A 13,769-nucleotide genomic window follows, 5' to 3' on the forward strand; every position below is an offset into this window, starting at 1 on the left:
CCCTTCCACTGTATCACGAGCGAGCTCCAGGTAATGCCATAGGAGTCACGTGTACTAGCCTAGCAATGCAGACAGAAGCCTCTTGGCAGAGTCGCCTTTCATTCCCGGTTTCCCAAGAGGAGACAGAGCATGCTGCCCTGGAGTGCTACGGACACTGCTATGATACCTGACAGGAGTTACATCTTAGAAAAGGAAACCACCTCCCTCCTCTTACAGCAGATGAACCTTCTGGAAGGAGAAAGGAAATGTCTCACTTTCATCTCAGAGTTCAGAGGGAATGTTTTATAGCTGCCAATCCTATCAAGATCTTATTCATTCACACACCAGGGACAGAAACTATTCTGAGGTAGGCTGTACAGCCATGAAATAGCCAGGTTCCAAAAAGGACTTTGCCTGGTGACATTTGGAAATCAAGGTGAAAGACTTTACTATGACTCTAAAGTAAATACTGAAAGCCAAGATGCAACAGGCAGGCCAGAGGAGTTAAGCAGATGAGGCTACACAAGGCAAAGCCACATGAAGAACACGGTAGCACCTGCTAGTGAAATCCCAGGTGAGGAGTGTGAACCCAAGCTAACATCTGGTGTCCCAGAAAACACTTTCACTCAGAGAGACGAGACATCCTCAGCGATCACAGTAAGATAGTGGATGCTGGGATCTCACATTCGCACATCATGGTGTGTATCACACTGCCATGATACCCAGCCCTGCGTTCCCCATCCATATACAATGGTTATCATCTCACCTTGACTGCTGAAAAAACTTCAGGGATACTACTTAGGCTGTGAAGAAATATTAAAGACATCCTGGTTAAGAATTATGTTACTTCTTCAACCACTCTACTGGAGCATTCACTGGCTCTGTGTTTACCCTCAGTTCCCATCCAAGGTGAAAAGTGTCCTATAAAAGACAGGAAACTGGCACAGAGACTACATCATACTACTGAATTCTCAGAGGGAATCTGTAAGCAGATCATGTAGCTGAAACTGGACTTGCAGAGCACTAAGTTAGCTACCAAACCGTTCTCCTTCCGACAGTCACATCTGCCAGCATTCACTTGTGCTGCTTGTTCAGAAAGTCTGATGGCTCAACAAAACAATTAAGTGAGAGCAAAAACGTCCAGGGTGATGTAGGTTAAGAAGGCAAATTACATCAGCAGGGCTACCAGTGTCCACTCTGCATCCAGCATTGCACCAGGGCTGACTTGCTCTGCACAGAGCCCTGCTCAAGCAGGTACAACTGCACAGCTCTGCCTTCTCAAGGATGCAGTAGCCAAATGTTGCAATACACAAAGGTTTTTGACATCACTCATCTGCAACCTCATCCCTCTGTTGTGAGCTAGTTTTAATTGGAGGTGGCGTCCCTGGTTTCAAGAGGGATTCAGCTTTCCCAAGACACTGTAAAGAATGAGAAGGAAATGGACACTGACTCAAGAGAAACAGAAAACAGGCAACACATGTGGAAGCAATCCTGCTTTTGATTAAAAGCAAAAAAACACTTAAAAGAAACCAGCCTAGGGTTTTTCTTAGCAGAAACACAAAGTCTCAAGCTCCGCTACAGCACTCAGCTCAGTGTATCTCAGACTATGCATACAGTCACTGCCCTCAATGGAACCCCTTCACAGCAATGCTCTTAAGAAAACACCCACAATCACTACAGATGATTTGTCAGGAATACTAATTGATATAAACCAGAATGTCTTGGCCTCAACCCAGTAGATTCTGCCAATTATCTATCCGTGAACCAAGAAGCTTCTCTTTTAAGCAGTGTTCTCCTTCATCTGATACACCAGCACCAATTGGTTTGAACCTGGGTGCAGAGAAAGGAGGGGAATTCAAAGAGTTAAGAAATCTTGGTTGCAATTATCAGGAAGAATGGTGGTAATGCAAGGTACAACCATTGCCCTGATCAATATTCCTAATACAGAAAGTGAGCATCTCAGGGCATGTCTGCAGCACTGGAAGCAGTCTTCCAGCTCAGCAGCTGTTTTTTCCTTCAACTCAGCCTCACTTTTAACTACTCTTGATTAAAACGATTACTTTCACTCAATATTCAATTTCTGACAGGTAATATTCTCTACATATGTTGCAAGCTGGCTCCATGCTTACAGGCAAAACACAAGAGCTCCCTAGAAGCAACTTTTCTTATTTTGTAAGTCATGTATAATTTACGCATCTGCAATATTGACACAGGCTAGAAATATACATTGTGCCAAAATCGTTTCTTAAGAGCTCTCAACAGTTTCGAGGGTATTTTTCTCTTAGGGCATTGGTTCCCCTTGTTATTGTCATAAGTTATCAGGAGAATCCATTACCTGAGTACAATTAACTCCTGTACACTCAACCTCATAATCCAAAATCTAGACCATGTCAACACTCAATGCCATTTAACTGTACAAGTGTCTGACAGCCCCTTAAGCACTCACATGGTTTTTTTGTTCATTTAGTCCTCAAGTTTTCATCAAAACAAACACTTCCACATGCATAGATGTGTTCCCACCTTTCTAGTCTTGCAGATGGATTCCATACAGGACATACACAACTCTTCCAATTTAGAAGATAATTCAGCTCTTCCAATCAGATAAGTATTGTCTGAATTGGCTGAAAACTGGAGATGGCCTTGCAAGCAATTGTTACTATTGTTATGCAAAACACAGAAATCACCTGAATCTGTTCTACTGAGTTATTAGCCAAAGAGAATTATTGACAAAAGAATCACAGGAAAGTTATATGTTACAAGGACATTCACAGATAGCTGGCAGATTTTCTTCATTTTCTTTAGGTGGAAACAAAAAGGGGGAATGAGGATTTTCAAGAGTTTTCATTCGGTTTCCAAATAGCACTGAATTAGGTAGCTCTCTTGCACTGCAGAGAAAATTCCATTATCTCATTTTAAGAGTATATCTAGGTACAGACTCAGGAACACTCCAGCACTGAGTCACCCTCTCTTTTCACCTGCCATGACTATGACTAGATGTCACACAGGTATGATGTGTTTCTGGCACTCTGAACAAGTTTAATCTTCTTTGCTCAAGTAATACTTTTTTTCTATTTTTTATTTAAATATTTTTTCTTTCTGAAGGTATTCTCGGGAACAAAATATTTTGTCCAATTCTCATCTTGGCTATTGGATGAATAACCAGAACACTCACCCAAAGCACATAGTCTTTGATCATTTCCTTCAAAAGGTATGCAGCTGGCCAGAAGAATTTGCAACTATGAGCTTCAAGTATGAGGTCTGGGGGGATGAGAAGTGCATGTGTCCTTTTGGCCTGGGATTCAAAAATCAAAGTTTTTTGCAGTACCAAGTGAACTGACAAAGTATAAATAGAGAAACACATAATTATCCCAGATTACAGCTAACAAATCTTCACTGGAGAAAACAGAGCGTGTGTAGGAGAAACTCACTGTAACTGGGGGTTTTGCAGATGACACAGAAGATGCAATTGGAAGGAGCTCTTGATCTCCCACAGCAGTAAGAACTGGCCCCTTCGGTGATGCCACTGCAAGACACAAACCAACAGATTCATGAGTAAAACTGGCAGGTGGTCATCAGGAGTCACTTCAGGAACAAACTTTTCAATCCAGCATTACTGGTCCCACAACCCTGTTTACCTCACCTCTGTACTTCCCCACACACTCTTCAACCTCAGCAGCGTCTGTTACTAAAATGAAACTTGGGTCACCAAATAAACATTAGCTTATTGGAGAAAATCTCTTCTTGCACATTTTCAATACAGAATTGATAAATAAATAAATAAATAAATAAATAAACATTAAAAAGAAGTGACTTTGTCATTGACTCCACTTACAAACTAGTAATGTGAGAGTGAACACACAATGACAAGAGAATAAGGCACACTGGGCATGCAGAGAAAAGTCCAGGTAAAGAGTGTCCACAGAACAGCAGGCTGTGCCTTCTAGTCCACCAGCAGCACAAGAAACAAGCTTTGTGGGTCCCAAGGAACAATGCACAGAAAGCACTCACAAGAGAGTCTGGGCTTCTGTTTCCTATACAGGGAAAAGGTCATAGCAAGAAAAAGTGAAATTGGTAAATGCTTCTAAACATTCAAGTTTCTGAGGCTGACAAATGCCAAGGAAACAAGCTTAGTTTTGTGGAAGCAGTTTATGCAGTAAACACCCACAAATAAAAAGCATCTTCTGTTGGGAGTGGGAAAACTTCACCAAGTGATGCTGCATAGGAAAAAGTTTACAGCTACATTCAAATGCATACAAAAATTTGAATGCATCATCAGCCAATGCATAACAGGTTAGATCTACGTAAAAAAGCAGCAGTAAAGTCAGAGCTGTAGACAAAACCTTTTGAGAAGAACAATCCCTTCCTGTACCATGGCAGCTTTATAGCTGATAATGAATTGCACCACTGTTTTGTGCCACAAAATTTTTGCTAGTGTATACATTTCCTCAGCATTACATTTGGAACTGCACATAGATTTTATAGTTAAGGACAGTGGAATTATCCTCACTGTAAATTATGTAAGGATAAAAAGCCAATCTCTAAAAAAGAACTGTGTGACCATCCTTAGTGACCACACACAGCCAAGACTGTGCTTTATCTACCCGTTTGAAAGACATTAGGTCTGTAGATCAACAGTGCCTGCCTTGACATAGTTTAACTCCTACCTTTTTTGCTGTCATTTGTCTGGGTTTTTAATCTTGTTATTTCAGGTGTTTAATAACACTAATTTCCAGATGGTCAAGAAATCTAACACACCAGCAAGCAGGCTACATCCCTATTACACATAGGAGTGTCACTGTCTGATATTTTACTGTTATATAAATCAAGCTGGCCCCAAAGAGGCATCAGCAATGCATTCACTAAGCACTGCTTTATTTTGATCTTTCTAAAACAAAGAACTATGGAAGTTTCAAGTGTTTCTTCAGAAGGATGAGCTGCCTGATGATTTTTCAGTTTGGTTTTTTTTTTTTCCTAAACTTGACAAATACCAGGAGCAACATCACCTTTTAAGGAAAAAGGGATCTGAAAGCAAGATCCTGCTTTTAAGCCAGAGTGACTCATAACAGCAAAGATTCTTCCTATAAAAACAAACTCAATCATGAAGTAAGAACGAGCTAGAAACTCTAGTAATAACAATTCAAACAAATCCTTTTTTCTCCATGACTTTTGTGGACTCATATTGGCTGGTTCAAGCAGGTGCTCTTGGCAGCTACAGAAAAGAAAACAAGTTAGACAGTTCACTGGCCTGACCCAGCTTTATCATTCATTTGCATGCCTAGAGAGTACAGTAAACTAGCACAGATGCACAGGAACACACTGCATGCCTTATCTTTTCTATAGGAATGCAGGAGGAAGTCTGTATCTACACTGCAGTCACACGTGCTTTCAACAGAGCTGAGGAGCAGCTCAAGAGATAAGGCAGAGAAGATGCAGGAGCATGCACACAACACTGCCTGCAGCAAGCCTGGGTAGCTGTGCACAGTACCACAAGATCTTCATCATGCCCGTTAAACACATTAATTAAGCCTTATGAGGCAGGGCTGATCAGACTGCAGCCCTACCTCCTGAAACAGAGGCGCTCACTGGCGTCAGAAGAGGCAGCATTATACTACTGAGAGGACATGACCTCAGTAGGCTGCATCTAAATCTACTACTCAAGTCTAGAAGACATCCAAAATCGTCTTCTTTGAGGAGCATCATAGCCATTGCACAGATTTTCCTTGACCCATTCAACATGTGAGCCCAAGCAACTAAATTTTCAGCCAAGAAGGTGGTGACACCACCAGCAGAGAATCCAGGGCTCCACTTCCCTCTCCACGAATGACCTGCTGTACAACCCCAGGCAAAACATTTTGTCTGCTTGTGTCCCACCTTCATTCTCAGGCTGGGGCTCTTTTCTGTCTCTTCTTCTGAACAGGGATCTTCTTTTACAAGACATCCATATCTAGTTATCATGTGCCGCTGAGCACAATGGGGCCTCTAAGCTTTAAGTTTAGTAACAGAAACCTCAGCTGCAGTGCAACTCCGAGTAGAGCTACAAGGCCCCTCTCAAATCCAGCTACTCCAGGCATCCTGCTCCAGAGACCAGAGGCGTGTTTTCAATCTTTCTGCCCCGGCTTATGTCAAATGCTTACAGGCTCTTTGGCATGTCCCACACCACCTGGAGTCCATCTAAAAAACTCCCTGACAATTCCCAACCATTTAAGAGATTTTTTTTTTTTTCAGGCTAACTTTGCAAGTTCTTAGTGGGGGAAAACTACAGCTTAACAAGAGCAGATTAATTGAGTCCTAATGTCAAATTCAAACTGTCTGATCAAAAATCTGTCAGACAGCTCAGATCTACAGGTGCTTGGACACCCTCAGATAAAAGTCCTGCACTCTGATTTTCTTGCTTTGAAATACCTATATTCCCTCTTCCTACTCCTCCATTCCTCCCTTGGCACTCTTGTGCCAAGGGAGACAGAGATCAAGGTGAGTTCCTTCTGTAACATAGGATAGTTTTTCCTTAGGGCTTGTATTTATCTGCACACTGGTCAAGGAACCTGGTTTCTAGATGTAGGACGCCTCTCAGTGCTATAGTACTTTCTACAGCTTGCTGCTACTTCACTGCATCACTCAGTGGTTCAATGGGAATGGACCTTAAAGATCATCTTGTCCCCTGCCATGGATAGAGCCATCTCCCATTAGACCAGGCTGCCCAAAGCCCCATCCATCCTGGCATTGAACACTTTCAGGGATGAGGCAGCCATAAGTTCTCCAGACAACCTGTTCCACTGTCTAATCATCATCATTATTCCAAATACCTAATTGAAATCTACCCTCTTCCAGTTTAAAACCATTGCACCTCATCCTATCACTGCACTGCCTGTTCATCTTTCCTGTTGACCCACTAAGTACTGGAAAGCTGCTATAAAATCTTCCAGGGTGAACAATCCCAACACCCCCAGCCTGCCCTCAAAGGTGAGATGCTCCAGGCCTCTGATCATTTTTCTGGCCTTCCTCTGGACCTGTTCCAACAGATCCACATCTTTCTGTGTTGGTGGCCCCAGAGCTGGACACAGGTGGAGACTCACTAGAGCAGAGCACAGAGGAAGAAGCACTTTCCTGACCCGTTGGCCACATTGCTTTGGGTGCAGTCCACGATACACTTGGTTTTCTGGCATGTAAGCAGACATTGTTGGGTCATATTCCTTTTTTTCATCCACCAATACCCTGCCAAGCCCTTCTCCTTCAAGTTGCTCTCAACCCATTGTTGCCCAGTCTGTATTTGTGCTTTATTTTTCCCCTAACCAAGTGCAGGACTCTGTGCTTGGCCTTGAACTTCATGAGGTTTGCATGAGCCCATCTCTCCAGCTGGTCCTTAGCCACTGAGTGGTCCAGCCATCAAATCCATTTCTCTCCATTTTAGAGACAAGGATGTTATGTGAGACACTACCAAATGCTTTGCACAAGTTCAAGTAGATGACATCAGTCGTTCTTCCCTCATCTACTACCTCTGTAACACTGCCATAGAAGGCCACCAGATTTGTCAGGCATGATTTGCCCTTAGTGAAGCCATGTTGGTTGTCACCAGTCTTCTCCTTATTTTCCATGTGCCTCATCATAGTTTCCAGGAGGATTTGCTCCATGATTTTGCAAAGCACAAAGATGAGAGACTTACTGGACTTCTGGAAGGCAAAGAGTGGACATGCAGTAAACACTAGGTACCATGATGTGCTAATATCACCTGGGTTTTCATTAATACGAGCTAAACAATCTTTTTCTATCCCTTAAACTAGAAAACAGCTTCATCCTTCCTATTTTGAGGCAACACCCAAACTGTGATAAATTCCAAACTGCAGTCATTTGGGCAGCAATCCTAAGAAACAGAATCATTATCAACAGAGACACCATCAATGGCATTTGATGGTGATCCTAAAACGGCTTTGCTGTGCAGGTCTTCCCATGAGGCCTTACTATGTGACCTCTTTTTGCCAGCAGTCACAGACACCCAGGGTTAGAATTTAACAGGACAGCAGAGAAATGCTCCAGTTTGTGTCACAACAGCACACAGGACATATATGTGTAGCATGACTCAACCTCCCTGCCATGCAGAGAACACAGAAATTGCAAATTGCCAGCACCACATAGATTAGCCACAGTCACCTTCACCAGTGGCAAGGGGCCTTTTTCAGTTCCTGCTCTGCTTTCAACTGCTGCAACTAATTCAGATAATTTACTGACTGAACTCTTGTATAGACACACAGTGCCTGTAACAAAACAGAACAAAAGAAAAAAAAAAAAGCTATTTTCTGAAGTCCGACTCAAAACAAGAGGCTGTGGAAGATATATTTTAAAGCAGACTTGAGTACTGCTTGCTCTTGTTTTTAAGAGGAAAAATACCAAAAAGAAATGTCAGCAAGATTCTTCTCTGTACCACCACCCACCAGTCTCCTACCCACTCCTGGTTTTTTATTTATGATTTTTTTTTTTTAATTAAGGTAACTTGTATTTTTTGCCTACATGGTCTCCCATCAAACAAAACTCCACTTGACAACCTGCAACCATTTGAAATCTGTTCCTTCAACTTTTATTGTTTGATGCAAGACATCTTCACACTGTCAGGAAAGACTACTCTCCTGCCATGTCAATAGCCATCACCATGTACTCAAAGCCCCAGCAGATCTGCCAGATAAGCTATCTCCAGCTGGTATCTTATATATATATTATATATATAAAACATGGGGGAATATATAAATAGTTATTCCCTTCCTACTCCTATTTTAGGATTTCCTGAACTATACACTATTCTTATCCTCCTTAGGTCAGCATTAACCCTGACAACCATATTTCTGCAACATTAGTTCACTCTTGTCTCTGGAAACCACTGGATTGATTTTACTTTCTGGAGTTATTCTTGACATAATCCAGGATACGGAACTGCAGCCCATTTATGTATCAGCTCTTAAACTGATGAGCACGTGTAACTTCTATTAGAGTTAGTGCAAACAACAGACTGTCACTCAGGCACTCTGCTCCAAACATCCACTTGCACTCTGCATCCCTCCTGTGAGCTTGAAAAAGACTTTGTTAAATATTTGCATTCTGTGTTTCTGCTTGCAAAGTCATCTGTGCTCAGCACTGATAGCTGCAAGATCTGTGATCCTGCTTTGGCTCTTCCCAAGCCTCAGCCTAACTGGTAACAGTCTGTTCTTCTCATGCAGAGCTTTTACTTTTATGATTTTTATTCCCAAAAAGAGAGCACAAATATGAGGCTTTACATTCTTCCCTAATCTGGGCATTCTAGAGAGAACCAGCAACACAAACAACCCATTCCTTCGGAAGAATGAGAGTGTCCAGTGTAACTGTATGGGGCAGTTACTCCTCAGAGCAGGTAAACAAAGGAGGCAACACAGGCGACTCCTGAAGGTCTCTCTGCATCAATCACTGCTTTCCTTCCTTGTCATGTAACTCTCAAGGTCTGTCTTTGTATCTCGTGCTTCTAGATCCCAAGAAGTTCTCTGCAGCACATGCTAAGTGTCACCAGAGAGCACAGAGGCAGCTCCCATGACACCCTTCTGTATCTGTCAAAAAGGAAAGGCTTCCTGATGTTGACTGTTCATTCATAATCAAGAAAAATTATTAATGCAGGTCATAATAGTAGTACTTTCAAAATTCATAATTAACTCAAAATTATTCTAAGTTCAAAACATGAAACCATAATTAAGGTCTGCAACTTTAAACTTGGTTTCTGCTTTTAGCTGCTATGCCTAAAAAAAGGGCTGATTCTCCCTGATTAGTAACTATAAAACATATAGATGTTTAGATTAAAATATGCCATACACTAAAGTTCAGCATGCAAATTTGTTAAGGAAGATACAACACCATTCATTTAACTAAGATATGCAATAAATAATACATTTATTCAAATTTCATTTTTTCCCATTTTACATGTGGATTTACTTTTTATTCAAGTTGGGCTGGTGGGGTTTTTTTATTTGTTTCTTCTTTTGTTTTCCTGTGATTTTTTTATTTGCTTAACTTTTACTGCCCTTGGAAGTAAACTGTTGTTAAGGGAACTTTCCTGTCTGACCATCCAGAAGCCACTGTCTCACCACTCCAGACTTTCACTCCTGGGACCAAAGTCCCTTCACAGAGGGCAGCACCAGGTCACAGCCCCCTGCCTGTGGCTGCCACTCTGTTCCCCACCCAGAGCACAGCCTGCAGCTCCCACTGCAGCTGCACTTCCAGCTACCTGAGTGTCCACACCTCAACAAGAGAAGAAAGCAGGTTTAAAATTGCATTTTAAATTGTTTCTAAAAGAGTATTATCTGTAACGAAAGAAAGTAAGGCAATGTGACTGCATCAACCAAAAATAGAGAGAATATCTCACCATCCCTCATTTAGTCTTTCTTGAATCTCCTCCTGACACAAGCTATATATGACATTCTCAACTCTCAATCAGTCTCACCACCTCACAAGTTACCTGTCATGGAACTGCTTCTGTTGTAGAACTTCAATGACAAATATTCTCCCTACACCTGCAGAATAGGCTATTGCTCTCACAGGTTATCCTGGCACTGCAATGAACTCTTTTTCCAGACGATTAGGCCATTGATTTCCTGTGGTTCGAGCACTTTCATTTTCCTTTAAAGCCCTCACCAAACCTGCACTAGCAAATATTTCTTAATTTAGACACTATTAAATGGTTAGGGAAAGTTTAAATCTCAACCTGATTTGTCATTATTTCAAATTCACCACTGAAGAGGTTTCTTTTCAGAGAATACATTTAATTGCATATCTATGATTATGACTATACACACAAACAAATATAGACACAGCACTGTTTAAATGCATTGATTCCAATACGCATCCAGATTCTTAAAAACATTCCAGGGCTTTGGGAAAAATAGGGTATTTAAAAAATATGACAGGTACTTAGCCCCTGAAATATATTCCCAGTGAACATAGCCAACTGTAAGCCTTTAAACAGAGATCAAAGGTATTTTCTAAAGGAAATATTCCAATTCCCAAAGAGCTGACACATCGCCTACAGTATCCCAGCATTACACACACTTGTCTCTCTGTCATCCTTAACAGCATAAGGACTATTCTTCCCATGCTGTCATGGGTATGGACCTGAGACACCACGAGGATGACAAAGCCAGCAAGCACAGGATCCTCCCCACTCTCCAAGCTCCCTCTGAACAAGGGTAGTGCAGCACTACCTGAGCTGACTGATAGTTTACTAGCTAGGTCCGGGATCATGCTACACTTTTTCAGTGGTGTTTGTGGTATGACAGTGACTCACAGCAGCATTCAAGCTGTCCTGAGATCATCCACAACACTTGACAAAGTGCAGGAAGACAGAAGTGACCTTCCCAAAGAGTCTGCTGCACAGCTGGGAGCTGAACCAAGTGCCACCATGCTCCCAGTGAGCACCCAGCTCCATGGGGAGCTACAGGTAGACATCCTCCCACAGACATGCCCAGAGCAAATACTTCGAAGCACCTGTGCAGGAGCAAGGTAGACAGGAAAACAGACAATAAAGGCAAAGGAAATTCTGGTGGTAACAACAACAGTTCACACATCACTCAATTTCCTATTCCAGGGCATGGCATTCCGAGTTTTCTAGTATTGTAATATGTGCAAAGTATTTGCTTGTTTGAGGGGAAGGAGAGGGAATTTTTAAAGCTTTTCTGCTTATTTTTTTAAGCTAGTGACTTAAAACAACTGCTACCTTAATTTTGTTGCTGTGGATACACCAACACACATTTTCTTCCCAGAAAATCTCCAAAACAATAAATTACATCATACAGATTTTACCACGGTCCTTCCAGGGGGAAGACACACCTCTCCTATCCTTGCTCTATGCAGTAACTTTAAGTTACCACAAACACATTCATAGTTTTAAGGCAAGTTTTGATCTTTTGCTCTCCCGAACCAACCATCCAAAACACACAATCCAAGTGAGTTTTCCATCTCGGATTGCAGCACTCCCTCTGCTCTGCTCTTCCATCTGGCCACAGAGTAGCTGGCGGCACCCCAGGCCCCCGTGCTGGCAGAGCAGCGCGGCATCGCTGTGAGCCCATCAGCCAGCCATCACAAATAATGCTCCTGGCTGGGCCACAACAGCCCTGGCAGGCACTCCTGGTCAGTGAAGAGCTGCTGTGCAGCGATTTCAGAGCGATGGGCTTTGGCAACAGTGTGAGCGCTGGATGTGACCCGCTCTGGGGAAGCACAGAGCAGCACAGGTCTATCTGAGCTGGGACAGCAGCACTCACACTGTCCAAAGAGGAACACCTTCAAACACACCAGTATCAGAATCAGGGACAAGATGAGAGACTTATTATAGAATAACTGCACTGAATACACTGACAATTTTTGATCTACACAGAAATCAAATTACCACCTTTGGACAGGCTCAAATACAGTTTATAACCCACACTTACCTGCACAGTTTAGAAAGCATCTAAATCAATACTTATGTACTAAGTTTCTGTACCAAAAAACTATACATATTGCTGGTACCCCAAACATCTTCCCTCTGGAGAAGAATTCATGAAACAGATTTAATGGGATCCTTGCCACCAGTAGGCCCCAAAAAACCAAATGGACCTCATCAAAAATCATCATTAGTTTCTACATTTGCTTTAAGTTCCATTGTAGAAATGTTGGCTGGCATAAACGACTGCAAATATATCAGAATATTTTACACTCTGTCAGGAGACCCTACCTGGCCCAGAATCAACAACTTTAAATTATTTAATGGTTTTCAAAAGTTTTGTGCTGAATCAGTTACAGCAATGCCACATTGCACCATATTAGTTAAAGAAACTTGACAGTAGATGCAGTTCTTTGCCTCCTGACCTGATCCTTATTACACAGGGAAAGCAAATACCAACAGAGCTCAAGCCTTCACTTCTCTGCCCTCAGTTCTCACACACTATAGAACCAACACTTCAACTTACTGGTCCATCTTGCAACCAAGATCTGCCCTTCAAATCCATCTATCACAATACCTCTTTACTACATTTACCTCAGGAAATTTCTGGGGTTTTTTGAGGCAGACTGGCCAGTGTAGCATACAAGTAATTGCTTGCATATGCTTCCAAAAAATGGAGGGAAATAGGAAAATATATATATATCATATATACATTAAAATAAATATTAAAAAAAAGCTCCACATAAGTCTATGATGAGACAGAGAGCCAAATGTGAAGTTTCAGAAATTCAGAGAAGACAAAGATACCACCCTCAAGAAAACTGAAATTTAAAGCACTCTGCACTGCTGTCTTGCGGTTTGCTACAATCACACAAGAGCTGGCAAAGTAGATGAAATGCTACAGGTAGAGATTAAACTTGCAGGGATAACAGCTGTTCACTGGCCACCAGTAGTCTTACAGCATTATGGCTAACCAGCATATTTCTTGTTAGAAGCATGCCAGGTCCATAACAATGATGATGTCTTATCTTCACCTCTCTCCAGCAGTTTCTGCCATCTGCCTTTGCTCTTCTGTCTCACCTTCAGCCTGGCACAAGTCTAAAACTACTCTAGTTTATCCTTCATACATGCATGTTGTTATCCCCTTTGTACAGCTAGTGCTGCACTCAATGCTTGGCTGATGCCCATCCTTTACTATACTAGAATGCTCTACTCTATTGAAAACATAAATTTAATTTGCAACTGTAAGAAATGCTGCTGTTGCGATCTACACAGAGACTTCACTAAAGAAATATGCTGTGGCTGTATCAAAACCTTGTATCACTTAAGATGTAAGTAAACTCCTGCTATGAAGATAACATCCTCT

General features: G+C 41.9%; 1 protein-coding gene across 14 annotated transcripts in view; it reads right to left on the minus strand.

Moving 5' to 3' along the window:
* The window catches only part of TSPAN4 (tetraspanin 4), a 415,828-nt gene that overhangs the window by 344,480 nt on the left and 57,579 nt on the right, over positions 1-13,769 (minus strand). For 9 of the 14 annotated variants that reach the window (XR_015288709.1, XM_086895703.1, XM_086895711.1 and 6 more), the window contains exon 2: positions 3,408-3,502. The exons of 3 other annotated variants lie outside the window; for them this stretch is intronic. Coding sequence is in view for 1 of the 11 variants with exons in the window: in XM_086895702.1 (XP_086751828.1) it covers positions 3,152-3,162 (11 nt within the window). In the remaining 10 variants the exon portion in view is untranslated. Of the gene's footprint in view, positions 1-3,151; positions 3,503-13,769 lie in introns of those variants that run through there. 2 more of the 14 variants (XM_086895705.1, XM_086895702.1) reach the window with 1 other exon arrangement.

This window comes from Cyanistes caeruleus, chromosome 6 (genome assembly GCF_971803275.1).
Source record: "Cyanistes caeruleus chromosome 6, bCyaCae1.hap1.1, whole genome shotgun sequence".
Classification (NCBI taxonomy): Eukaryota; Metazoa; Chordata; class Aves; order Passeriformes; family Paridae; genus Cyanistes; species Cyanistes caeruleus.